At 39.1% G+C, this 26,707-nt stretch overlaps 4 protein-coding genes across 5 annotated transcripts; 2 read left to right on the plus strand and 2 right to left on the minus strand.

The window, feature by feature from the left end:
• Positions 1–78: 78 nt before the first annotated feature.
• LOC133438586 (apoptosis-associated speck-like protein containing a CARD) lies at positions 79–4,349 on the plus strand. Of its 2 annotated transcripts, XR_009781694.1 has the most exons (4): positions 79–441; positions 2,295–2,387; positions 2,661–3,641; positions 3,721–4,349. XR_009781694.1 is itself a non-coding variant. In XM_061717395.1 (3 exons), exons 1-3 carry the CDS (start codon positions 189–191, stop codon positions 2,918–2,920), a joined length of 606 nt encoding a protein of 201 aa, XP_061573379.1. In that variant the 5' UTR covers positions 79–188; the 3' UTR covers positions 2,921–3,704. The 2 variants fall into 2 exon arrangements, 1 of the variants encoding a protein (XP_061573379.1); XM_061717395.1 differs by lacking the exon at positions 3,721–4,349 and having other exon boundaries at positions 2,661–3,704.
• Positions 4,350–6,654: 2,305 nt separating this feature from the next.
• Positions 6,655–9,738, plus strand: LOC133438568 (apoptosis-associated speck-like protein containing a CARD). The gene is made up of 3 exons (XM_061717394.1): positions 6,655–7,022; positions 8,532–8,651; positions 9,051–9,738. The coding sequence occupies exons 1-3, from the start codon at positions 6,779–6,781 to the stop codon at positions 9,308–9,310; spliced, it is 624 nt and encodes a 207-aa protein (XP_061573378.1). The 5' UTR covers positions 6,655–6,778; the 3' UTR covers positions 9,311–9,738.
• A 5,295-nt stretch (positions 9,739–15,033) lies between these two features.
• On the minus strand, positions 15,034–18,040 carry LOC133440649 (apoptosis-associated speck-like protein containing a CARD). The gene is made up of 3 exons (XM_061717972.1): positions 17,771–18,040; positions 15,938–15,994; positions 15,034–15,512 (listed from the first exon to the last, which is right to left on the minus strand). Exons 1-3 carry the CDS (start codon positions 18,038–18,040, stop codon positions 15,243–15,245), a joined length of 597 nt encoding a protein of 198 aa, XP_061573956.1. The 3' UTR covers positions 15,034–15,242.
• Positions 18,041–22,510: 4,470 nt separating this feature from the next.
• LOC133441137 (apoptosis-associated speck-like protein containing a CARD) lies at positions 22,511–25,416 on the minus strand. The gene is made up of 3 exons (XM_061718530.1): positions 25,051–25,416; positions 23,201–23,284; positions 22,511–22,852 (listed from the first exon to the last, which is right to left on the minus strand). Exons 1-3 carry the CDS (start codon positions 25,301–25,303, stop codon positions 22,716–22,718), a joined length of 474 nt encoding a protein of 157 aa, XP_061574514.1. The 5' UTR covers positions 25,304–25,416; the 3' UTR covers positions 22,511–22,715.
• Positions 25,417–26,707: the final 1,291 nt, after the last annotated feature.

The following is a 26,707-nucleotide window of genomic DNA, read 5'->3' on the forward strand; positions in this document are numbered from 1 at the left end:
ACACGAAGCATCCTACATGTTTCACATTCCTCATAAAAGGGGGGAATTGCTCTCTATCACTAACTTTTCCGACAGTAACTCAACGCATCATTTCTCTTCCTTGACTTAATAGTGAGCGGATAATCGAGCGCACTAAGCTGCAAACCATCACCTTCTCATCTTTTTCTTTCTTTATTTTTGTCTGAGACATGGCGCAAAAAAACCCCACAAGGATTTTGAAAAACTTCTTGAACCATCTTTCTGTGGATAACTTCAATGACTTTTGCGACGCGCTCCTGGACCGCAGGGAGGAACCGTGTGTCCCTCGCGTGAGGGTGGAGGGCAAAAGCCGCCTGGAGATCGGTAATGTGATGATAAGCACTTTTACGGAGCAGGGAGCCCTGAAGGTGGCAGAGGAAATCCTCAGAGAGATCGACTGCTCCGAGGCTGCGAACAAACTCGGTAGGTTCAACATCTGGGTTCGTGGTGGGTTCAACATCTGGGTCCGTGGTTGGATGCAGGGACGCAGAAACTGCGGGTGTAATATTTTAAATCGGCGGAGGTTTGTGTATTAATACACAATAAGTAGCAATTATCTTGGAATATAAACGAGTTTTACTCCTGAAACCTCATTAAACACCGTTCAACAGTAACAGACCAAACAGCCTCGTTTTTGTAGTTTACTTTCACTTTTGCGCTCATAAAAGTTCAGTGAAATGAAGGCTGCTCCCAGTTTCCTTTCGCCATGAAGTCATTTGAGACACTTTAACTTGAAGAAAAACTATATATTTATGAAGCTGGAGCAAATAAAGGCTTGTTTGAACGCTGGAACTCTTTCACAGATGTAAATGTCGGCTAGTGAAGTTTCCACGGGACAAACAGCTCTGAGTCGTATTTTAATAAAACAACGTTACATATCAGATCAAAGCTGATATTTTAGCAGCTTTATTATTCTCAACAGTGTTTAACAGACAGATATAATAAAATGCATGATTACTTTTACCTCTGAACATATATTTAATCTAATCCTCAATTAAGACTTTTATTAAGATGACCAGAGTGACACCTGCTGGCCACAACTGTAGACTGTATAAGATTAGACTGAAAAAAAAAAACACGTGACGTCACCCACTGGCGCACCTCTGGACAGATTTGATCAGAATGAACATAAAGAAACATTAATTAGCATCATAGGGTAGCTTAAGCAGTGGTCAAAAAATAAAAAAATACAATTTTATTGATTAAATGACTTATAAAGACTGTATGAAAGGAGACGAGGAGTCACGTCAGGAAACGTTAGCAGGTGCGTGTGGTCATGTCTCAGAACCAGAGACAGTTCCGATCATTTATGTCTTTGTATTTTAATGTGATGATGATTATTATTATTAATATTATTATTATTATTATTATTATTATTATTATTATTATTTATACCAAATCTTTAGTGCAAATAAAAAAATAAAAAAAGTATACAAACCCTAATTCAAACCAAAATTCCCAGTAAAATATAAATATAGACAAAATGTCAGTATTTTAAACTTTAAACTTTTTAAAATATATTCACTTGAGTACATTACAAAGACAAGATATCTGACATTGAAATTTTCACTTGAATTTGGTGCTGCAACATGTCAAAAAGTGCTGGGACAGGTGCAAGAAGAGACCATGAAAGTTAAGGAACGTTTAAACAAACAAACACCTTTTTGAAACGTCCCACAAGTGAATAGGTCAGGTGGAAACAGGTGAGCGTCTCTGGAGCATCTCAGGTTGCTCAGTCGTTCACAAGCAAGAAAGAGGAACCAAATGAATGAGAGTGAGGAAAAATTAATAAATAAAGTTTGAACCATAACTATCCTGTCTTTGTATTCAGTTGAATAAAAGTTGCCGAGGATTAGCAGATCATTGTATTCTCTTTTCATTTACGTGTCATATTCAGTTCATATTTCAGGTAACCTTGTCACATTCCTTTTAGAGCAAAGAAGAGCGCAATTTCATTAAAAACACGACAGTGACCCCTGTTGGCAACACCCTGATATGACACCTAGTTGCTAATGTAACGGTACTTCATCAGAAACAAATGAGACCGATAAAAGGATCAGTAGACATCATTATTGAAAACTAGGTGGTAATGGATACACAGAGCGGTGTTAGCAAGGGAGAGGAACATATTATTCAACCTGAAGCAACAAATGTGTGGAATGGAAGAGATGTGAGTTAGCAGGTAGCTCTGGTGCCACCATGTTCACGTTTAATCAATGAAAGTAAGTGCATTTTATCTTTCAGAATTTAATACTGTGTCTTCCTCACTTTTGCAGCTAAAGAGGCAGGACCAGCAGGACCAGCGGGTGGAGCAGGACCAGCGGGTGGAGCAGGACCGGCAGGTGGAGCAGGACCAGCGGGTGGAGCCAGTGAGTCATCCATGAAACATAGCAGTCCTGCGTTGTGATGTTAGATATTTGCAAGTTTTTTAACAATCAACCAAATTTCAGAGTGGAAACTGTTAACACCTCATGAAACAAAGAACCCGGTGACAAACCTCAGCATTATATTAAAACAATATTTTTAAATTGTTTTGTGTTTTGTTATGACGACTGAAGATTAAATTGTTTCAATAAATTGAAATGAGCTGTAACTTCAGTCGATGAAATGCTCAAAATTGATGTGTTTCTTTTTTTCTTCAGTGGAGCACTTTGTGGACGTACACATGGAGGACTTGGTCCAGAGAGTGTCCTATGTCGACCCCATTTTGGATGCGCTGTTGATTAAAAAAGTCATCCAACCCGAGGCTTATGACACTATAAGAGCTCTGCCAACCTCTCAGAACAAGATGAGGGAGCTCTACAAAGGTCCTTTCAGAAGCTCCAACACCTGCAAAGACATCTTCCTCGAAATCCTTCGGAAGCAGCAGCCGTATCTCATAGCTGACCTCGAAAACAAATAGTTTGTGGTGAAATAAAAAAATAGAAAAGAACCAAGAAAATGTTTCCTCTGCAGAGGGATATAGGAAGGTTTTTTTTGTAATGTGTAATATTTTACACCTATATTTGCTGGAACTGTTAAAGGTATTGTGACATCATTTTTAACATGCTTTTAACACTATTAAAAGTCTTGGCCAACATCCCTCAAATGTGTCTAAAAGGGTGTAACAAGAAAAACTTCACTTCAGTACTCCATTCCTGGCTTTTTATGACGGTGTTTTTTTGTGCCGTGAAAAACGCGTCCTTTTTCCCCTTTCCTGTCAATCATTGCCCCGCTCCTCCTCCCAACCTCCTCCAACCCAACTGCTACACACTTCTGCCGGCGTCTCCACACACACGCGCACACACCGAACCACAAACACCCACACACACAGCCCAGACAGGGCGACTACAGCCCGGGGATGAAGTCCGTGACCAGAGGACTCGACTGGAAGTCAAGTCTTCTGGTCACGGACTTCTAACAGCGGCGTCAGAGAGTTAAGCCGGGAGCGACAGGCGAATCATGCACGGAAAAGCAGCACGGCGAAGTAGTCCACCGCAAACAATCATAAAAATAAAGGCATGCAAGCAGCAGTGTCCCCTTATCTTAAGTCCAGTCAGTGGCCGCGGGTCTTCTTAGCAGTTGTCCTCCGGTGATGAGAACAGAAGAAGCTCTAAACAGCTCCGTGTTAAGCCTGATTTATGGTTCCGCGTTAAATCGACGCAGAGCCTACGCCGTAGGGTTCAGCGTACGGTGCGCGTCGCCGCGTAACCTACTCCGTAGGCTCTGCGTCGGTGTAACGCGGAACCATAAATCAGCCTTTATGGTGCGCTGGAGAGGAGAGGAAGCAGGGAGCTGGGTGGAGGGGGCGGTGATTTAGCGGGTCTATACGTAACGGCTCGCCACCAAACCAGATGCGCCGTTTTTGCATAGTTATGCGGAAAATCCCAGAAAGCACACAATACACTGAATGTTAAAAGTTCGTTGTTTTTTGGGTGTAATTGATGTCAAGACACCCAACAAAACAAAAAATCAAGAAAAATGTGTTTTTCATGTCACAATACCTTTAAGGTTTGAAATCCCAGCCCTGATCACTGAGCCTCATAAAGACCTCATTTTATAAAAGAAAAAAAGACATTTGTGATCTAGTTTTGTAATTAAAATATGTATTTTTTTATGAATTACTGTTATAAATGAATCACGTAATTTGACTCAAACTTTTACTACAAATGTCATTTTTCATACCTGTATAGGAATGTTATTGATTTTCTTTATTGATTAAATTACGGTAAGCTGAGAATTGGATAGATTGAAAGAAAGATTTTAACCGTCTACTAAGAATTCACTATTGGTTATTCACTGAAAATAATCTGTAATTTGAACATGACAATAAAAATCATAATTTTAAGTAAGATCTGAGTTAATGTGTTTGTTTTGCCCCACATATGTAAAAAATAATGCTTCAAAGTGGAAAATTTGCCCTAAAATTTTCATTAGATATATTACTACTACTATTACCACTACTACTAATACCATTACTACTACTTCTTCTAACAATTATAACAATAATAATAATAATAATAATAATAATAATAATAATAATAATAATAATAATAATAATGATAATGATAATGATAATGATAATAATAAATGAACTACAAGAGTGAACTTTGCTAAAATGAATATAGTGACTGACACCAGCTGGCTGACGACGGATACCCCTGCTGAAAAGATATGCTGGTCTGTTAAGCTGCTTTAGAGAGTTTTGGAGACTTTACTTGGGAATTTATGTGTTGAATTTCCTTCACCCTTATTTTTTACCTGGACAGGCTGGTATGATATAACTGGTTTCTATTCTAGTTCAGTGGGCGAGTACTCTATATTCATATATGTGCTCATTTATTTTACTTGAAAAATACCTGGATTTTTGTGTAAAAGCAAAATGTTGTGGCCTCTACTCCAAGACCAATTTCTCCCGTGGGAGATTAATAAAGTAAACCTTGACCTTGACCTTGACCTTGTTCCCATAGGTCCAGACAAACTAATTAAATGTAATACAGGGTTAACTTGTTTGGGAAAACTGCAATTACACCTTTCTCACCATAATTCTACATTTTCAATATCAGAAATATCAGCTCCCTGAAAGCAACGTAAATTATTCATGGTCAGTGAGTGCTGATTTAATAAATTAAAACATCTGTCTAATTATATATATATATATATATATATATATATATATATATATATATATATATACATATATGTATATATATATATATATATGTATATATATATATATATATATATATATATATATATATATATACATATACATATATATATATATATATATATATATATATATATATATATATATATATATATATATATATACATATACATATACATATACATATATATATATATATATATATATATATATATATATATATATATACACACATGTTCTTAATAGAGCTCACTGTTCTCATAGGGCTGGTTTACTCTTAGTTCATAGAGTATCCAAATGTAGAATTGGAGGACGAGCCTTCCGCTATCAGGCACCATTACTATGGAACCAACTTCCAATCTGGGTTAAGGAGGCCGACACCATCTCCAACTTTAAAATCCAACTTAAAAGGTTTCTGTTTAGCCTAAAGTTAGTGTTAACACTAGTGTGTTAGGGCCAGTAGTTGTAGCTGCAGCTGCAGGATCAGACTAGAGAGCCGGTCTTAAACAGAGCTGCATCCTAGATATGCTGCTATAGAGCTACGCTGCAGGGGAACACCAACATGATCCACATGATATTCTCTTTCCTTCCTCAGTTATTAATTATAAGTACTTCATAACTGCTGCTGCTGCTGCTGACCTGGCACTGCTGTCACACACTCAACATCAAATGCAGGAGAAGACCAACATCGTAGCAGCCACCTCAGCACAACTGGGACTCATCATCCACAAGGGAATGACCAAGATCCTCAAGATCAATGCAGCCAACGCCAACGCAATCACGCTGGAGGGGGAAGCACTGGAAGAAATCGAATCCTTCACCTACCTCGGCAGTGTAATTGACAAAGAGGGTGGCACAGACGCAGACGTTCATAAACCTGGTGGCTGAGGAGAGAATTAAAAAGGGATGTAGACGGGCGATAAGGAACGACCAGATCCACCAGGAGCTCTGTCACTTCTCAGCTGTTCTTCTTCTTTCTGTAATGCAAAAATGTCATACATTCTCGATTCATGACAAATCAACTGAAATATTGCAAGCCTTTTATTATTTTAATATTGCTGATCATGGCTTACAGCTTAAGAAAACTCAAATATCCTATCTCAAAAAATTTGAATATTCTGGGAATCTTAATCTTAAACTGTAAACCATAATCAGCAATATTAAAATAATAAAAGGCTTGCAATATTTCAGTTGATTTGTAATGAATCCAGAATGTATGACATTTTTGTTTTTTTAATTGGATTACAGAAAATAAAGAACTTTATCACAATATTCTAATTTTCTGAGACAGTCCTGTATATCATCTCCTCCAGGTTCTACATCTTTAGTGTTGTTGTCTTCTCCGTTTAGATCACACAATCAAATACGTCACAGCAGCTTAGCTCCAACCCCCCTACTTCTCACTGAAAAACAAACGAGGACGAGGCGAGTGGAGGCGTGCCGAGTTGGGGCGCGCTGAGTAGGTACTAGTGGATAAGTGCCATAACTTTTGCGACAGCAACTGAACGCATCCTTCCTCTTCCTTGACTTAATAGTGAGCGGATAAGCGCGCGCACTAAGCTGCAAACCATCACCTTCTCATCTTTTTCTTTCCTTATTTTTGTCTGAGACATGGCGCAAAAAAACCCCAAAAGGATTTTGAAAAGCGTCTTCAGCAATCTTTCTAAGGAAGACTTCGATGCGTTTCGCGACGCGCTCCTGGACCGCGGGGAGGTCCCTTGCGTAAAGGTGGAGGGGAAAAGCCGCCTGGAGGTCGGGAATGTGATGATAAACACTTTCACGGAGCAGGGAGCTCTGAAGGTGGCAGATGAAATCCTCAGAGAGATCGGCTGCTCCCAGGATGCGGACAAACTCGGTAGGTTCAACATCTGGGTTCGTGGTGGGTTCAACATCTGGGTTCGTGGTTGGGTGTGATATTTTAAATCGGCGGAGGTTTGTGTAGGCTATTAATACACAAAAAGTACCAATTATCCTGGAATATAAACGAGTTTTACACGTGAAACCTCATTAAACACCGTTCAACAATAACAGACCAAACAGCCTCGTTTTCTAGTTTACTTTCACTTTTGCGCTCATAAAAGTTCAGAGAAATGAAGGCTGCTCCCAGTTTCCTTTCGCCATGAAGTCATTTGAGACACTTTAACTTGAAGAAAAACTATATATTTATGAAGCTGGAGCAAATAAAGGCTCGTTTGAACGCTGGAACTCTAGATGTAAATGTCGGCTGCTGAAGTTTCCACGGGACAAACAGCTTTGAGTCGTATTTTAATAAAACAACGTCAAAGCTGATATTTTAGCAGCTTTATTATTCTCAACAGTCTTTAACAGACAGATATAATAAAATGCATGATTACTTTTACCTCTGAACATATATTTAATCTAATCCTCAATTAAGACTTTTATTAAGATGACGAGAGTGACACCTGCTGGCCACAACTGTAGACTGTATAATATTAGACTGAAAAAAAAACACGTGACGTCACCCACTGGCGCACCTCTGGACAGATTTGATCAGAATGAATAAAAAGAAACATTAATTAGCATCATAGGGTAGCTTAAGCCAGTGGTCAAAAAATGAAAAAATACAATTTTATTGATTAAAAGGTTATTTAAAGAGCATAACTTTTTTAAACTGCCTCAGATTCTTATAAAGACTGTATGAAAGGAGACGAGGAGTCACGTCAGGAAACGTTAGCAGGTGCGTGTGGTCAGGACTCAAAACCAGAGACAGTTCCGATCATTTATGTCTTTGTATTTTAATGTGATTATTATTATTATTATTATTATTAATAATAATATTATTAATATTATTATTATTATACCAAATCTTTAGTGCAAATAAAAAAATAAAAAATTATACAAACCCTAATTCAAACCGAAATTCCAAGTAAAATATAAATATAGACAAAATGTCAGTATTTTAAACTTCTTTTTAAACTTGAGTACATTACAGCAGAACATTGTATTCTCTTTTTATTTACGTGTCGTATTCCGTTCATATTTCAGGTAACCTTGCCATATTTATTTTAGAGCAAAGAAGAGCGCAATTTCATTAAAAACACGACAGTGACCCCTGCTGGCAACACCCTGATATGACACCTAGTTGCTAATGTAACGGTACTTCATCAGAAACAAATGAGACCGATAAAAGGATCAATAGACATCATTATTGAAAACTAGGTGTCACAGAGAGGTGTTAGCAAGGGAGAGGAACATATTACTCAACCTGAAACAACAAATGTGTAGAATGGAAGAGATGTGAGTTAGCAGGTAGCTCTGGTGCCACCATGTTCACGTTTAATCGATGAAAGTAAGTGCATTTTATCTTTCAGAATTTAATACGGTGTCTTCCTCACTTTTGCAGCTAAAGAGGCAGGACCAGCGGGACCAGCAGGACCAGCAGGACCAGCAGGACCAGCGGGTGGAGCAGGACCAGCAGGACCAGCAGGCCCAGCAGGCCCAGCGGGACCAGCGGGTGCAGCCAGTGAGTCACCCATGAAACATAGCAGTCCTGCATTGTGATGTTAGATATTTGCAAGTATTTTAACAATCAACCAAATTTCAGAGGGGAAACTGTTAACACCTTATGAAACAAAGAACCCGGTGACAAACCTCAGCAAGTCAGATACCGTTACAATTTTACATCTATAATCTCAAGGTGGAACATTTGTGCTTTCATACAGATGAGAGACTCAGCAGGTTGAAGTGAAACTGGAATGTTCCTTTAATTCAGAGAAGCAGAATTATTTTTGCTCCTGATATTTTAAAGTTGTTTTGTGTTTTGTTATGACGACTGAAGATGAAATTGTTTCAATAAATTGAAATGAGCTGTCACCTCAGTCGATGAGATGCTCAAAATGGATGTGTTTCTTTTTTTCTTCAGTGGAGCACTTTGTGGACGTACACATGGAGGAATTGGTCCAGAGAGTGTCCTGTGTCGACCCCATTTTGGATGCGCTGTTGAAAAGAAAAGTCATCCAACCCGAGGCTTATGACACTATAATAGCTCTGCCAACCAATCAAAAGAAGATGAGGGAGCTCTACAAAGGTCCTTTCAGAAGCTCCGACACCTGCAAAGACATCTTCCTCCAAATCGTTGAGAAGCAGCAGCCGTTTCTCATAGATGACCTCAAAAGAAAGTAGTTTGTGATGAAATCAAAAAATAGAAAAGAACCAAGAAAATGTTTTCTCTGCAGAAGGATATAGGAAAGTCTTTTTGTAATGTGTAATATTTTACACCTATATTTGCTGGAACTGTTAAGATTTGAAATCCCAGCCCTGATCACTGAGCCTCATAAACACCTCATTTTATAAAAGAAAAAAAAAGACATTTGTGATCTAGTTTTTTAATTAAAATATGTATTTTTTATTAATTACTGTTATAAATTGATCATGTAATTTGACTCAAACTTCTATGGGAATGTTATTGATTTTCCTTATTGATTAAATTAAGCCCAGAATTGGATAGATTGATAGAAAGTTTTTAACCATCTACTAAGAATTCACTATTGGTTCTTCACTGAAAATAATCTGTGATTTGAACATGACTATAAAATCATAATTTTAAGTAAGATCTGAGTTAACGTGTTTGTTTTTCCCCACATATGTAAAAGATAATGCTTCAAAGTGGAAAATCTGCCCCAAAATTTTCATTAGGAATATTACTACTACTACTACTACTACTATTACTACTACTTCTTCTAACAACAACAATAATAATAATAATTTATTAAAAAGTTCTGGTAATAAATTAACTTCAAGAGTGAACTTTGCTAAAATGAATATAGTGACACCAGCTGGCTGACGACTGATACAACAGTTGGTTGTTCCCCCTGCTGAAAAGATATGCTGGTCTGTTAAGCTGCTTTAAAGACTTTTGGGGACTTTACTTGGGAATTTATATGTTGAATCTTTTATTCACCCTTATTTTTTACCTGGACAGGCTGGTATGATATAATTGGTTTCTATTCTAGTTCAGTGGGCCAGTACTCTATATTCATACTGTATACAGTATGTGCTTATTTATTTTACATAAAAAATACCTGGATTTTTGTGTAAAAGCAAAATGTTCCCATAGGTCCAGACAAAGTAATTAAATGTAATACAGGGTTAACTTGTTTGGGAAAACAATATGCTCTGGTTCTGCAACAAACTTGGTAGATTTTGGCATGAAGTTTTTTACTTTTACTCCGAGGTTTATGAACATGATCTTCTGCCAGACCCAGAGACACTTGGCTGGTCCCACCAGCTTGATACTCTTAACCACTGGGAGGCTCTGTCAATACAGTATGGGATGGTTATTGCAAAGAAAATTATTCTCAAAGTTTGGAACAAAGAAACATCACAGAGCTTTGAAGCCTGGCTCACAGAGCTCTCAAATACTTTATATATAGAAAAGATTCGATTCGAGTTGTCAGGAAAATCAGACAGGTTCCATCAGATATGGCAACCATTCCTCGATCATATTATACAGCGGAGAGGACCCTCATGACCCCTCGATTTCATGACCATGTCTGAATATTCATCTGTCTGTAATTTCTCAAAGTGCAATTTTAAACATTCGCAGATTGCCACAGAAACTGTTGTACAGCTTTCTCTGTTTTTCTTTCTTTCTTTCTTTCTTTCTTTCTTTCTTTCTTTCTTTCTTTCTTTCTTTCTTTCTTTCTTTCTTTCTTTCTTTCTTTCTTTCTTTCTTTCTTTCTTTCTTTCTTTCTTTCTTTCTTTCTTTCTTTCTTTTTCTTCCCTAGCCTGTTTTGGGGGTGGGGGGTGGGATGAAAGGGGTAATTGTTCAGGTTGTTATGTACCTGGATTGTTTGAAAATGTTTTGAAAATGAATAAATAAAGTATTTAAAAAAAAAACTTGTTTGGGAAAACTGCAATTACACCTTTCTCACCATAATTCTACCTTTTCAATATCAGAAATATCAGCCCCCTGAAAGCACCTTAAATCTTTCATGGTCAGTGAATGCTGATTTCATAAATTAAAACATGTGTCTAAATATATATATATATATATATATATATATATATATATATATATATATATATATATATATATATATATATATATATATATGTTCTCAGAGGGCTGGTTTATCTTAGTCCATAGAGTATCCAAATGTAGAATTGGAGGACGGGCCTTCCGCTATCAGGCACCATTACTATGCAACCAACTTCCAATCTGGATTAAGGCTGACACCTTCTCCAACTTTAAAACCCAACTTAAAACGTTTCTTTTTAGCCTAAAGTTAATGTTAACACTAGTGTGTTAGGGCCAGTAGTCGTAGCTGCAGCTGCAGGATCAGACTAGAGAGCCGGTCTTAAACAGAGCTGCATCCTAAATATGCTGCTATAGAGCTACGCTGCAGGGGAACACCAACATGATCCACATGATCCACATGATCTTCTCTTTCCTTTCTCAGTTATTAATTATAAGTATCTCATAACCATCATTGTTCTCCATTGTTCTTGTAGTTTGTTGTGCTGGTCTGGGTTTTTCTCCCACTAAGGGAGTTTTTACCTGCCCTTTTTTATTTTATGTTTATGTAATAATTGCTCAGGGGTCATGTTCTGGGTCTCTGTAAAGATCCTAGAGACATCTTCTGGTGTAATAGCTATATAAATCAAATTGAATTGAAATCCCGGACCACATCAGAAGAGCTTGATTTTCTGGTGGTGAGAAGTTATTCTAGTGTCTTACTTTCTTCTCTATTCCTCTCATTCTCTCCAACTAATACCTGCACACCCACGCACGCACGCGCGCACACACACACACACACACACCTATGTACCTACTGTAATCTGAAGTGTTTTTCATGTTTAGTTGGTTGTTTAATTGTAGTTTAGGCATCGGAATTTATCCCAAATGTTGTTTCACTATCTTTTAACTTTTTGAATGAGAGACGTTTTTTGTGTTAATTTTGCACATATTTGTAACATTTGCTGATAGCGATGGCCTGTGCTCGGACTCCTTCCTTCATTGTTGTTCTTTAAATCTTTAAATATGAATTAATATGATTTGTTGCACAACAGCAATGACTCGAGTCATGAACTCAATATATTGTTCGTGTACCGTTTATCTTTTGACAGTTTGCTCTTGAGATGGGTGAGTAGAACATCAACAAAGTGTTTGTTGTCTGGTAATTCAGGTCTTTCCTGGGGAATGTGGGTGCTTACCAGGACCAGTACCACTGTCCCTGTGACTGTCCTCGTGCTCTTCTCCTCCTCCTGCTGCTCCTCTACTTGACTCACCCACACATTCACTTAGGTCCGAGGGGTTGGGGGGTTGGGGCATGGGGGACGCTGTCTCACATGTTCCGGGACTGCCTGCTCCTCAGTCTTTAATTACATCTTAGACATCTCTACACTCAACAGATGTACACATCACAAGCACACTTGGGTCTTCCTACACCCATGTTTCCCACATTTGGCCTGGGGCGGGGGGACCGTGGGAGGGACTGATAGCCGGACCCAGGTATGGGCTTGCCGTGCTACCTGGCATTTCAGACTTGCAGCAGATGCCTGTTGCCAGGCAACCAAACACAGCTTGTTGTCTATTCTTGATCTCATGAAGGACATATAGGATGCTTATTTACAGTTATCATTGATTTTCCTTGTTTATCTGCCATGATGCATTTTTTTTCCTCCTCATTTAAATTACGAAGACTTGCAAAAAAAGAAAGATAATTGTAGCATTTTCTAAATAATATTAAAAATAGTCTATGTATGCTTACAAATGATCTCTGAACAAGTCAAAATAGATTTTACAAAAGAATATTTACATTTCTCTTTCTGTTACTCAGAATTTGTGTCATCTCCTCTCGATCCGGTGCAGACCTTGTCTTCATGTGGACATCTGGATCTTCAGTCAGATCTGGAATGTTCTGGTACAAAGCACTACTATACACCACCACTAATTAAATTCATATGCCTAAACTACACATAAACAAAAACTAACTAAACATTAAACAAAAACTTCAGATCATCTACGTGTTTGTGTGTGTCAGTATGTATGTGTGTGTGCGTCAGTGTGTGTGTGTGTGTGTGTGTGTGTGTGTGTGTGTGTGTGTGTGTGTGTGTGTGTGTGTGTGTGTGTGTGTGTGTCAGGACAACGTCACATAACGTGGACTAAAAGGAAAATGGCGGACAACGTATTGGAGGCCTGATTACCGGGATACTAACTTATCCATGTGGGTTGGTAAGGAAGGGAAGAAAACTGGCGTGATCTCACACCACACCACTTTATCATTCTGCTGTTTCCTTTACAGGAGCCAGTGTGCGGAGCAAACTCCACCACACACTTTTAACGGGGAAACAGGAGCATGAACTGCTTCGGTAGGGAGGTAACACGTTATATGGGTCCACTTACACGGGCCCCTAACAATATAATAATACATACGGAGAATGCAGCATCGCTGGAAGCCGGCCATCCCCCTTTTCCTGGTCGTCGTAGCCTTGTCACGTCATTTCATTGCGCACGGGTCCGCTCGTAGAAGCGTCGGAACGTTTGCAGGTCACTCCGTTGAAAGGTGGACGAAGGGTGCGTTCACTAGTTCTTAGTAACCAGTGGGCTTTCACGAGCGCAGCTGGCGGGATGTTCTCCTCGGCTAATGCTAGTCACGCTGATCAGATATGAGACGTAGTCCTTACAGAATGTAGGGACAGTAGACGTTTCACTTGTGATGAAGAAGGTTGTAGAGAGAATCTGTCTGTTGCAGACCAGCGTTCCTTGGTGAACAGCTGGTTGGTTACGCTCTGCAGGGGGTCCTGGTGAACAGTGGCTCTTTTCTCTGCTCTCCTCGTCTCAGCGTGGACGAGTTTGTCCACGCCCCCACCCCCCCCTAAAGGCAATAAACTGCAAAGACTGCTGGGTTCTGGGGTCATTCCTTAATTTCCTTTGCTTTAAGACCATGCGGTCAACGTTAAGACAATGTGGTCTTAAAATTGAGGCTGGTCTCAGAGTTAGGCCTCCGAGCTAGGCCTCAAAGTTGAAATTGAGGCCTACCATGTTCACATAGGACTGTGGCCCAACACTGGACCATATTGGCCCTAGCACTGAACCCTGTGGAACACCATAGCAGACCTTCGTCTGTACTGAAGACACCTCATGTACATGAACAAACTGGAATCTGACACACATATGATTCAAACCAACCTAGAGCTGTCCCTTTAATCTCAACGTGTCAAAAGCAGGACTGGTTTCTCTCATCCTTGGCATATCGGAAGGACGAAAGGGCAATTTAGACTGCTGTCCAAAATATTCACAGTACATATACTTGCTTCATTTGCTTCAAGTCCCTGATATTGTTTGTCTTATTTCTGTTTCAGTTATCCCTGAGTTAGTTCTGGGGTTCAGGAGGGGCAGGCTTGAAGGTGGGCTGCTGAGCTGGGTAATGCGAAAGCAGAGGCAGGAGGAACCAATAAGGCAACAAAGCAGGCTTCTGTATTCCATCCAAGGGAGGCATCAGACTCCAAAATGGTGCAGGCTTTTACCGTGCCTGATCACCAACGAGCAGCAGGTGTGATGCCGACAAACTTCCACAGGCTGAAATGGAAATCCCAACAGCAAGGGACCAAAAACCCAACAGAAAACCACAAAAACTTAAACTTTGAAGCCTTATTTTTCCATATATTGGGAAAAGCAAACACAGTAACTCAGATCATACTTAAAATTATGATTTTATTGTCATGCTCAATTCACAGATTATTTTCAGTGAAGAACAAATAGTAAAATCTTTCTATCAATTCATCTATATATGGGCTCTTAATTTAATGAATGTTCAATAAAAAAATATATACCAAACACGTATGACATTTTTAGTGGAATTTTTAGTCTAATTACAGAATCAATTTATAACAGTAATTCATAAAATAAAAAACTACATAACACATGTATTTTTCTTTTATAAAATGAGGTATTTTTATGAGGCTCAGTGATCAGGGCTGGGATTTCAAACCTTTCCAATTCCAGCAAATTTAGGTTTAAAATATTACAGATTACAAAAACACTTTCCTATAGTCCACTGCAAAGAAAACATTTTCTTGGTTGTTTTCTATTTTTTTATTTCACCACAAACTATTTCTTTTCAAGGTCAGCTAGAAGAAATCGCTCCCACTTCCGGAGGATTTCGAGGAAGATCTCTTTGCAGTCATCTGAGCTTCTGACAGGACCATCTAAGAGCTCCCTCGTCTTCTCCTGAGAGGTTGGCAGAGCTCTTATTTTGGTGTACATCTCAGACTGGATGACGTTTTTAGACAACAGCTCATCCAAAATGGGGCCGATATTGGACACTCTCTGGATCAAGCCCGTCCTGTGTTCGTCCAAAAAAAATGCTTCACTGAAGAAAAAGAAGAAACATCAATTTTGGGCATCTCATTGACTGAAGTTACGGCTCATTTCAATTTATTTAAGCAATTTCATCTGTGGAATTAGGTTTTTGTTTATTATTTTTATTCTAATATTTATCTAGTGTTCAGTGTGCAATTGTTTTATTTATTTATTTGTATTGTTCTAGTATTCATATCATCTATATTTTCTAGGGTTATATTCTTTCGTTGTATTCTATTTTTATTCTAGTGTGCTAATTTATCTTTCTTTATTCTATTCTACTACTTTTAGTACTACTAGTATTTTTTTTTACTTCTATCTATCTATCAATCTATCTGTCTATGAACAAAAATAATTCTGTAAAAAACTTTCAAATATCTAACATCACACCGCAGGACTGCTATGATTTATGTTCAAGTGTAACAACTAAGAAGTGGCTGCACCCCCTGGTCCTCCTGGTCTTGCTGGTCTTGCTGGTCCTGCTGGTCCTGCCTCTTTAGCTGCAAAAGTGAGGAAGACACAGTGTTAAGTTCTGAAAGATAAAATGCATTTACTGCATTGATTAAACGTGAACATGGTGGCACCGGAGCGCCACCTGCTGGAGAACGCAGCTGGAGAAACCAGCTGGTTACCTGCTAACATCTCCCTCTTTCCACTCATTTGTTGTTCCAGGTTGAATAATATGTTTCTCTCCCTTGCTAACACCTCTCTGTGGATCCATCACTCCCTAATTTTCAATAATGATGACTTTTTGATCCTTTTATCGGTCTCATTTGTTTCTGTTGAAGTACCGTTTAATTAGCAGCTAGTGGTCATATCAGGGTGTTGCCAGCAGGGGTCACTGTTGTGTTTTCAGTGAAATTGCGCTCTTCTTTGCTCTTAAATTTAACTGAATATGACACGTAAATAAAAAACAGAATACCATGATCTGCTAATCCTCAGCAACTTTTATTCAACTGAATACAAAGACAGAATATCTAACGTTCAACCTTTATTTATTAATTTTTCCTCACTCTCATTCATTTGGCTCCTCTTCTTGCTTGTGAACGACTGAGACGTCCTGAGATGCTCCAGAGACGCTCACCTGTTTCCACCTGACCTATTCAACTGTGGGATGTTTGTTTAATCGTTCCTCAACTTTCATGGTCTCGTCTTGCACCTGTCGCAGCACTTTTAGGACATGTTGCAGCACCAAATTCAAAATAAGTGAAAATTTCAACGTTAGATATCTTTTCTTTGTGATGTGCTCAAGTTAATATAGTTTAAAAAAAGGTTTCAAATACTGAACTGTTGTCTATATTTATTATTTAATTTGAATTTTGGTTTGAATTAGGGTTTTTATACTTTTTTTTCAAATACATTTTATTTTTTGCACTAGATTATCAAAGATCGGGTATAATAATAATAATAATAATAATAATAATAATAATAATAATAATAACCTGCAACTGCTAATGTTCCTGTCCTGACTCTTCGTTTCCTTTCATACAGTCTTCATAAGAAGCTGAGGCAGTTTTAAAGAGATCTGGCCTTTAAATAACCTTTTAATCAATAAGATTTTTACTTTTTACTTTTTGACCACATATGATGCTGTTTCTTTATATTAATTCTGATCAAACCTGTCCAGATGCCCATGGGTGACGTCACGTGGTTTTTCCAGTCTATTATTATATACAGTATTGTTGTGGCCAGCAGGTGTCATTCTGGTCATTTTAGTAACAGAGGACGGAAAGTTCACCCAAAATATAAGTTCAGGTAAATGTAGTCATGAATTTTTTTATTATTAATAATATGATAATAATAATATTTTTTATTATTAAAATATGAGTCAAATATGTTTCACAAGACTACACACATGTATGAACATTTATGTGCAGACACAACAACAAAGCTGCTGGTCTCGTGGAAACTTCACCAGATTTATTTCAGTGATTCTCCATTTAGCAGTCTGAGAGTTCCAGCGTTCAAACAAGCATTTATATGCTCCAGCTTCATAAATGTCTTGTTTTTCTTCCAGTTAAAGTGTCTCAAACGGCGCAGCCTTCATTTCACTCAACTTTTATGTGCGCAAAAGCGAAAGTAAAACGAGTCTGTTTGGTCTGTAACTGTTGAACGTTGTTTGATGAGGTTTCACGAGTAAAACTCGTTTATATTCCAAGATAATTGCTACTTATTGTGTATTAATACACCAACCTCCGCCGATTTAAAATATTACACCCGCAGTTCCTGCGTTCCTGCATCCAACCACGAACCCAGATGTTGAACCTACCACGAACCCAGATGTTGAACCTACCGAGTTTGTCCGCAGCCTGGGAGCAGCCGATCTCTCTGAGGATTTCCCCTGCCACCTGCAGAGCTCCCTGCTCCGTGAAAGTGTTTATCATCACATTACCGATCTCCAGGCGGTCTTTCCCCTCCACCTTTACGCGAGGGACGCACGGTTCCTCCCTGCGGTCCAGGAGCGCGTCGCAAAACTCCTTGAAGTTATCCACAGAAAGGTGGTTCAAGAGTTTTTTCAAAATCCTTGTGGGGGTTTTTTGCGCCATGTCTCAGACAACAATAAGGAAAGAAAAAGTTGAGAAGGTGATGGTTTTGCAGCTTAGTGCGCGCGCTTATCCGCTCACTATTAAGTCAAGGAAGAGAAAGGATGCGTTTAGTTGCTGTCGGAAAAGTGTGAGATCACAAAAGAGAGCAACTACCGGGTTTTATGAGGAATGTGAAATAAACAGTGGTGTCACAAGTACACACATTTGTTACTTAAGTTGAATTATAGATACTGCAGTTTAAAAATACTCTGGTAAAAGTTGAAGATTCAAATTGACCTCTTTACTCAAGTAAAAGTAAAAAGTATGTGCTCCAAAAACTACTTAAAGTATAAAAGCAGGGGCGAAAATCCCGTTTCATAGTTGGGGGGGGACAATAAACAGTAACATTTTAGAGAATAAATCCAGGGGGGGACAAGGAATAAAAGTTTTAGCCTTCCTTTAATACAGCATTTTGACATTTTCAACTCTATCTCGCAAACAGGCAGAAGACCTTTCTTAGAGTAATACAAAACAATGGTATTAGGTGGAAGGTGGCAATAATACAGCACATCTGACAACTGCAAAAACCCAAAATCTTAAGAATATTTGTCTTATTTCTAGTTAAAATGTCTCATTTTTGTTAAAAAAAATCTCATTACACTTAAAACAAGACTCATCACTGGAAAAAAACAACAATTTTCACCTGTTTCAAGTAGATTTTCACTTAAAATAAGTAGAAAAATCTGCCAGTGGAACAAGATTGTTTTGCTTATAAGATAAATCTTGTCGCACTGGCAGATTTTTCTACTTATTTCAAGTGAAAATTTACTTGAAACAGGTGAAAATTGTCAAATAAGTTATTTTTCTGGTGATGACTCTTGTTTTAAGTGTAATGAGATTTTACTGTTTATTATTATTTTCGATTTCGGTTTCGGCCACAAATTTTCATTTTGGTGCATCACTACTAAATACTACTGCATTGTTCCAAAATCATTCATTCTGTCTCAAATTATTCTAGGGGGGGACAGCTTTACTAATGGGGGGGACTTGTCCCCCCTGTCCCCCCCGGGATTTTCGCCCCTGTATAAAAGTATAAAGTAACCTTTGAAAAAAACAGCCAGATGCCACTATATGAACTGAAAGCTCAATTTAAACACTGATTAGTTCTACAAGTGGCCCAGGATACAACACAATCATTAACCCATTACTGTCAAAGACAAAGTCACTCAAGGAGCATGTTCTTTCTCAAACTTTATTGTATTCAAAACCGGGCCCAGGTTGGAAAAACAACAACAAATTTCAATTTTCAACATTTTCTCAAGAGACAGCTAAGAGAGAGAGAGATAGAGAGACAGAGAGAGAGAGAGAGAGAGAGAGAGAGAGAGAGACACACACACACAGAGAGAGACAGAGAGAGAGAGAGATTCTGCACAAACAGTAGTATGAGGTATTCATGTTCATCCCATCAAAAATAAACTTAAAATCTTCCTGCCTGAAAAATTCAGCCCTGAACCCCACACCAGTCACAGCTGACAAGTCAAGACCAAAACTTAAATGAGAATGAGCTCTACATCACTACATACAAATCCCTTAAGAGCACTTAACACGCTGTGAAAATGGTACAGGGTAGGAGAGTGCTACAATTTTGCATTCAAACTAAGAGTTGAAGAGATGTAAGTCCCATCAAAAAAAAACAAACAAAAAAATTAAAATCCTACTGCATATAACATGGTTTCCCCATTGTCATAACTGACAATCAAGACCCCAAGACAGCATACCCGATCAGACTACCAGAATGCTTTGTTGAGCCTCAAAAGAAGCTGATTCTCAAAGTTCTTGTGATCGATACGTGCCCTTCTTGGACGGAAGATCAGTCCCGCTACACTGAACAGTCTCTCACATGCAGCTGAGGCTGGGAGGGCAGTGTTGAGCCTCAGGGAAAGGTTGCAGATAGCTGGGAAAGTCTTTAGTGCATCCATGGTATCACCTGGGGAGCCAAGGTAAGTCTCCAGCTGTTTGGCATCTTCTTGGAAACTGGCCTGTTTGATTGAAGAGAAGAAGTCCTCCTCCTCTGAAGAAGGCGAGCTCTCAGCTTTAATTCCCTCAGCTTGGTCTTTCAAGTGATTTTTGATGTAGTCAAGGCCCAAATGAATATGGGGAAAAGACAAAAACACTGACATTACAACACTGAAAAATTGTACAATGCATTGCATTGCATTTCAGCTGCTTTGGATAATAAAAGCCTGATATGGTTATTTAAAAAACTTCCAAAATAAATAAATAATCCTGAAGGGTGCCAACAGTTTCAGTCATGAATGTACCCCACCCACCCGTATTATTGTTAAAAAAAGCAGCACTTACCGAGTCTCAGGGTGTAGTCGTCACTTGTCCAGCTGGTCTTGAATTTGGGCACGAGAATTGCAGCAGCGATCAGCTCTGGTTCTGTGAAGACGTGTCCGAAACGCTTCTCAATGCCTTTTAGTAGAGCATCAATTAAAGGCCTACAGAACTTGGTGGAAAGGCGGAGGTTTTGGAGCTTATCCTTGAGTATTGTGATTGTTGGCACCAACCATTAGTGCCACGGCTGCGCCACGTGGCACTCCTCCTCCATTGAGCTTCGCCACAACTAACAAACCCACCTTTTTTTCAGAAATACTGGGTGACATACTGTCGACCCTTCAACTCTCTCTCATTTCTTAATTTCTTTTGTTTGCTTTTTTGGCTGCCTGATTGTTGAGGCATGATGCCGTCTCCTCCTCCTGCAGCTGAGCTGTGACGCTGTGTGACAAACCACACGTGCGCTACCTGCAGCTGATCCAGTCAGACTGAACCATTTTACGTAAATAGAGGGGGGAGGGGGGCTGCAGGTGTTGATGTTTCCAAATCAAATAAAGTTATTGTTACCAGGGCATTGAAAATAAAACATTTGTGATTATATGTTATTTAATAACTTGTCATTATTTTTCTTTATTATAATTTTGATCATCATTAGGGGCCTCTCTGGGCCCCCCTCAATCATGGGCCCCTATAATCCATATCCTTTACCCCCCCTTTTCGGCGCCCCAGCACGCACACATTCACACACCGGTTGTCGGCGGAGCTGCCACACAACGGCGCTGGCCTGACAACCGGGAGCAGCTGGGGGATTCAGTGCCTTGCCCAAGGACACTTTGGTGGACACAGGAGGAACTAGGGTTCGAACCACTGACCTTCAGGTTCATGGGCGAACGCTCTACCAACAAAGCCACCTTTCCGTGATGAAGAAGGTTGTAGAGAGAATCTGTCTGTTGCAGACCAGCGTTCTTTGGTGAACAGCTGGATGGATACGCTCTGCAGGGGGTCCTGGTGAACAGTGGCTCTTTTCCCTGCTCTCCTCATCTCAGTGTGGACGAGTTTGTAGCATTCGTATCTCACAGAGAGCTCTGTGGAAGAAGGAAGCAAGTTTGAGAGAAAAAAGAACGAGAATCGGGAAGCCACTGCTATTTAACAACCAGCGGAGCGCTCTTCACGTCAGCATGGTGGCCCTGCTGTAAATCGGGGTCACTGACCAATGCCTCCGTTAGGCCTCCAAGCTAGGCCTCAAAGTTGAAATTGAGGCCTACCATGTTCACATAGGACTGTGGCCCAACACTGAACCATATTGGCCCTAGCACTGAACCCTGTGGAACACCATAGCAGACCTTCGTCTGTACTGAAGACACCTTGTGTACATGAACAAACTGGAATCTGACACATATATGATTCAAACCAACCTAGAGCTGTCCCTTTAATCTCAACGTGTCAAAAGCAGGACTGGTTTCTCTCATCCTTGGCATATCGGAAGGACGAAAGGGCAATTTAGACTGCTGTCCAAAATATTCACAGTACATATACTTGCCTCATTTGCTTCAAGTCCCTGATATTGTTTGTCTTATTTCTGTTTCAGTTATCCCTGAGTTAGTTCCGGGGTTCAGGAGGGGCGGGGCTTGAAGGTGGGCTGCTGAGCTGGGTAATGCGAAAGCAGAGGCAGGAGGAACCAAGAAGGCAAAAAAAGCAGGCTTCTGTATTCCATCCAAGAGAGGTAACCATCTGGCATCAGACTCCAGAATGGTGCAGGCTTTTACCGTGCCTGATCACCAACGAGCAGCAGGTGTGATGCCAACAAACTTCCACAGGTTGAAATAGAAATCCCAACAGCAAGGGACCAAAAACCCAACAGAAAACCACAAAAACTTAAACTTTGAAGCCTTATTTTTACATATATTGGGAAAAGCATACACAGTAAGTCAAATCTTACTTAAAATTATGATTTTATTGTCATGCTCAAATCACAGATTATTTTCAGTGAAGAACCAATAGTAAAATCTTTCTATCAATTCATCTATATATGGGCTCTTAATTTAATAAATGTTCAATAAAAAATCCATACCAAACACGTATGAAATATGACATTTTTAGTGGAATTTTTAGTCTAATTACAGAATCAATTTATAACAGTAATTCATAAAAATTAAAAAAAACGACATAACACATGTATTTTTCTTTTATAAAATGAGGTGTTTTTATGAGGCTCAGTGATCAGGGCTGGGATTTCAAACCTTTCCAATTCCAGCAAATTTAGGTTTAAAATATTACAGATTACAAAAACACTTTCCTATAGTCCACTGCAAAGAAAACATTTTCTTGGTTGTTTTCTATTTTTTGATTTCACCACAAACTATTTTATTTTAAGGTCAGCTAGAAGATATGGCTCCTGTTCCCGGAGGATTTCGAGGAACTGCTCATCCATACTGCGGCCGTGATTGGACACTCTCTGGAGGAAGTCCTTCATGTCTTCGTCCACAAAATGCTTCACTGAAGAAAAAGAAGAAACATCAATTTTGGGCATCTCATTGATTGAAGTTACGGCTAATTTCAATTTATTTAAGCAATTTCATCTGTGGACTACTTCTACTATTTCTACTACTTTTAGTACTACTAGTATTTTTTTTTTACTTCTATCTATCTATCTATCTATCTATCTATCTATCTATCTATCTATCTATCTATCTATCTATCTATCTATCTATCTATCTATCTATCTATCTATCTATCTATCTATCAACAAAAATAATTCTGCAAAAAACCTTCAAATATCTAACGTCACACAGCAGGACTGCTATGTTTCATGTTCAAGTGTAACAACTAAGAAGGATGACTCACTGGGTGCACCCACTTGTCCTGCTGGTCCTGCTGGTCCTGCTGGTCTTGCTGGTCTTGCTGGTCCTGCTGGTCCTGCCTCTTTAGCTGCAAAAGTGAGGAAGACACAGTATTAAGTTCTGAAAGACAAAATGCATTTACTGCATTGATTAAACCTGAACATGGTGGCACCGGAGCGCCACCTGCTGGAGAACGCAGCTGGAGAAACCAGCTGGTTACCTGCTAACATCTCTCTCTTTCCACTCATTTGTTGTTCCAGGTTGAATTATATGTTTCTTTCCCTTGCTAACACCTCTCTGTGGATCCATCACTCCCTAGTTTTCAATAATGATGTCTTTTTGATCCTTTTATCGGTCTCATTTGTTTCTGTTAAAGTACCGTTGAATTAGCAGCTAGCTGTCATATTAGGGTGTTGCCAGCAGGGGTTAGTGTCGTGTTTTAAGTGAAATTGCGCTCTTCTTTGCTCTTAAATTGAACTGAATATGACACGTAAATAAAAACAGAATACCATGATCTGCTAATCCTCAGCAACTTTTATTCAACTGAATACAAAGACAGAATATCTAACGTTCAACCTTTATTTATTAATTTTTCCTCACTCTCATTCATTTGGCTCCTCCTGCTTGTGAACGACTGAGGCGTCCTGAGATGCTCCAGAGACGCTCACCTGTTTCCACCTGACCTATTCAACTGTGGGATGTTTGTTTAATCGTTCCTCAACTTTCATGGTCTCGCCTTGCAGCTGTTGCAGCACTTTTGGGACATGTTGCAGCACCAAATTCAAAATAAGTGAAAATTTCAACGTTAGATATCTTTTCTTTGTGGTGTACTCAAGTTAATATAGTTTAAAAAAAGGTTTCGAATACTGAACTGTTGTCTATATTTATTATTTAATTTGAATTTTGGTTTGAATTAGGGTTTTTATACTTTTTTTTCAAATACATTTTATTTTTTGCACTAGATTATCAAAGATCGGGTATAATAATAATAATAATAATAATAATAATAATAATAATAATAATAATAATAACCTGCAACTGCTAATGTTCCTGTCCTGACTCTTCGTTTCCTTTCATACAGTGTTCATAAGAAGCTGAGGCAGTTTTAAAGAGATCTGGCCTTTAAATAACCTTTTAATCAATAAGATTTTTACTTTTTACTTTTTGACCACATATGATGCTGTTTCTTTATATTCATTCTGATCAAACCTGTCCTGATTCCCATGGGTGACGTCACGTGGTTTTTCCAGTCTATTATTATATATAGTTGTGGCCAGCAGACGTCATTCTCATTTTAGTAACAGAGGACGGACAGTTCACCCAAAATATAAGTTCAGGTAAATGTAGTCATGCATTTTTTTATTACTAATAATATGATAATAATAATAATAATTTTTATTATTAAAATATGAGTCAAATATGTTTCACAAGACTACACACGTGTGTGAACATTTATGTGCAGACACAACAACAAAGCTGTTTGTCTCGTGGAAACTTCACCAGATTTATTTCAGTGATTCTCCATTTAGCAGTCTGAGAGTTCCAGCGTTCAAACAAGCATTTATATGCTCCAGCTTCATAAATGTCTTGTTTTTCTTCCAGTTAAAGTGTCTCAAACGGCGCAGCCTTCATTTCACTGAACTTTTATGTGCGCAAAAGCGAAAGTAAAACTAGTCTGTTTGGTCTGTAACTGTTGAACGTTGTTTGATGAGGTTTCACGAGTAAAACTCGTTTATATTCCAAGATAATTGCTACTTATTGTGTATTAATACACCAACCTCCACCGATTTAAAATATTACACCCGCAGTTCCTGCGTTCCTGCATCCAACCACGAACCCAGATGTTGAACCTACCGAGTTTGTCCGCAGCCTGGGAGCAGCCGATCTCTCTGAGGATTTCCTCTGCCACCTTCAGAGCTCCCTGCTCCGTGAAAGTGTTTATCATCACATTACCGATCTCCAGGCGGCTTTTCCCCTCCACCTTTACGCGAGGGACGCACGGTTCCTCCCTGCGGTCCAGGAGCGCGTCGCAAAACTCCTTGAAGTTATCCACAGAAAGGTGGTTCAAGAGTTTTTTCAAAATCCTTGTGGGGTTTTTTTGCGCCATCTCTCAGACAAAAATAAGGAAAGAAAAAGTTGAGAAGGTGATGGTTTGCAGCTTAGTGCGCGCGCGTATCCGCTCACTATTTAGTCAAGGAAGAGGAAGGATGCGTTTAGTTGCTGTCGGAAAAGTGTGAGATCACAAAAGAGAGCAACTACCGGGTTTTATGAGGAATGTGAAATAAACAGTGGTGTCACAAGTACACACATTTGTTACTTAAGTTGAATTATAGATACTGCAGTTTAAAAATACTCTGGTAAAAGTTGAAGTATCAACTTGACCTCTTTACTCAAGTAAAAGTAAAAAGTATGTGCTCCAAAAACTACTTAAAGTATAAAAGTATAAAGTAACCTTTGAAAAAAACAGCCAGATGCCACTATATGAACTGAAAGCTCAATTTAAACACTGGTTAGTTCTACAAGTGGCCCAGGATACAACACAATCATTAACCCATTACTGTCAAAGACAAAGTCACTCAAGGAGCATGTTCTTTCTCAAACTTTATTGTATTCAAAACCGGGCCCAGGTTGGAAAAACAACAACAAATTTCAATTTTCAACATTTTCTCAAGAGACAGCTAAGAGAGAGAGAGAGAGAGAGAGAGAGAGAGAGAGAGAGAGAGAGAGAGAGAGAGAGAGAGAGAGAGAGAGATTCTGCACAAACAGTAGTATGAGGTATTCATGTTCATCCCATTAAAAATAAACTTAAAATCTTCCTGCCTGAAAAATTCAGCCCTGAACCCCACACCAGTCACAGCTGACAAGTCAAGACCAAAACTTAAATGAGAATGACCTCTACATCACTACATACAAATCCCTTAAGAGCACTTAACACGCTGTGAAAATGGTACAGAGTAGGAGAGTGCTACAATTTTGCATTCAAACTAAGAGTTGAAGAGATGTAAGTCCCATCAAAAAAAACAAAAAAAAAATTAAAATCCTACTGCATATAACATGGTTTCCCCATTGTCATAACTGACAATCAAGACCCCAAGACAGCATACCCGATCAGACTACCAGAATGCTTTGTTGAGCCTCAAAAGAAGCTGATTCTCAAAGTTCTTGTGATCAATACGTGCCCTTCTTGGACGGAAGATCAGTCCCGCTACACTGAACAGTCTCTCACATAGGGCTGGGCGATTATACGATCTCGATTTGTGATCGCGATCAAATTAAGTTCGATCACGGTGATCAGCTGTGGGTCTACTTTCTCGATCACGTGCAAAACATGCTGCAGCAAAGTGCACGACAACCAATCACAACCCGCTTTCCTGGCACCGCGCTGTCTGCATTAATTGATCATGCATGACATGCCACGGCAAGTTGCATGACCATAGGCAGTAAAGTAGTCACATCTGCCTCCCCTGCACTGGTGGGAGCAAGCGTGACCAGAGAGAATAAACTACAAGAC

This window comes from Cololabis saira, chromosome 3, assembly GCF_033807715.1.
Source record: "Cololabis saira isolate AMF1-May2022 chromosome 3, fColSai1.1, whole genome shotgun sequence".
Taxonomy (NCBI): domain Eukaryota; kingdom Metazoa; phylum Chordata; class Actinopteri; order Beloniformes; family Belonidae; genus Cololabis; species Cololabis saira.

Bases quoted from the DNA above. Each gene is read 5' to 3' on its own strand.
- LOC133438586 (XM_061717395.1), top strand. From the start codon at position 189: ATGGCGCAAAAAAACCCCACAAGGATTTTGAAAAACTTCTTGAACCAT. The intron at 442-2,294 runs GTAGGTTCAACA...TCACTTTTGCAG, and splicing joins CGAGGCTGCGAACAAACTCG to CTAAAGAGGCAGGACCAGCA. The intron at 2,388-2,660 runs GTGAGTCATCCA...TTTTTTCTTCAG, and splicing joins AGGACCAGCGGGTGGAGCCA to TGGAGCACTTTGTGGACGTA.
- LOC133441137 (XM_061718530.1), bottom strand. From the start codon at position 25,303: ATGGCGCAAAAAAACCCCACAAGGATTTTGAAAAAACTCTTGAACCAC. The intron at 23,285-25,050 runs GTAGGTTCAACA...TCACTTTTGCAG, and splicing joins CCAGGCTGCGGACAAACTCG to CTAAAGAGGCAGGACCAGCA. The intron at 22,853-23,200 runs GTGAGTCATCCT...CTTTTTCTTCAG, and splicing joins AGGACAAGTGGGTGCACCCA to TGAAGCATTTTGTGGACGAA.
- LOC133440649 (XM_061717972.1), bottom strand. From the start codon at position 18,040: ATGGCGCAAAAAACCCCCACAAGGATTTTGAAAAAACTCTTGAACCAC. The intron at 15,995-17,770 runs GTTCGTGGTAGG...TCACTTTTGCAG, and splicing joins TCGGTAGGTTCAACATCTGG to CTAAAGAGGCAGGACCAGCA. The intron at 15,513-15,937 runs GTGCAGCCACTT...TGTTTCTTCTTT, and splicing joins AAGACCAGGAGGACCAGGGG to TTCTTCAGTGAAGCATTTTT.
- LOC133438568 (XM_061717394.1), top strand. From the start codon at position 6,779: ATGGCGCAAAAAAACCCCAAAAGGATTTTGAAAAGCGTCTTCAGCAAT. The intron at 7,023-8,531 runs GTAGGTTCAACA...TCACTTTTGCAG, and splicing joins CCAGGATGCGGACAAACTCG to CTAAAGAGGCAGGACCAGCG. The intron at 8,652-9,050 runs GTGAGTCACCCA...TTTTTTCTTCAG, and splicing joins GGGACCAGCGGGTGCAGCCA to TGGAGCACTTTGTGGACGTA.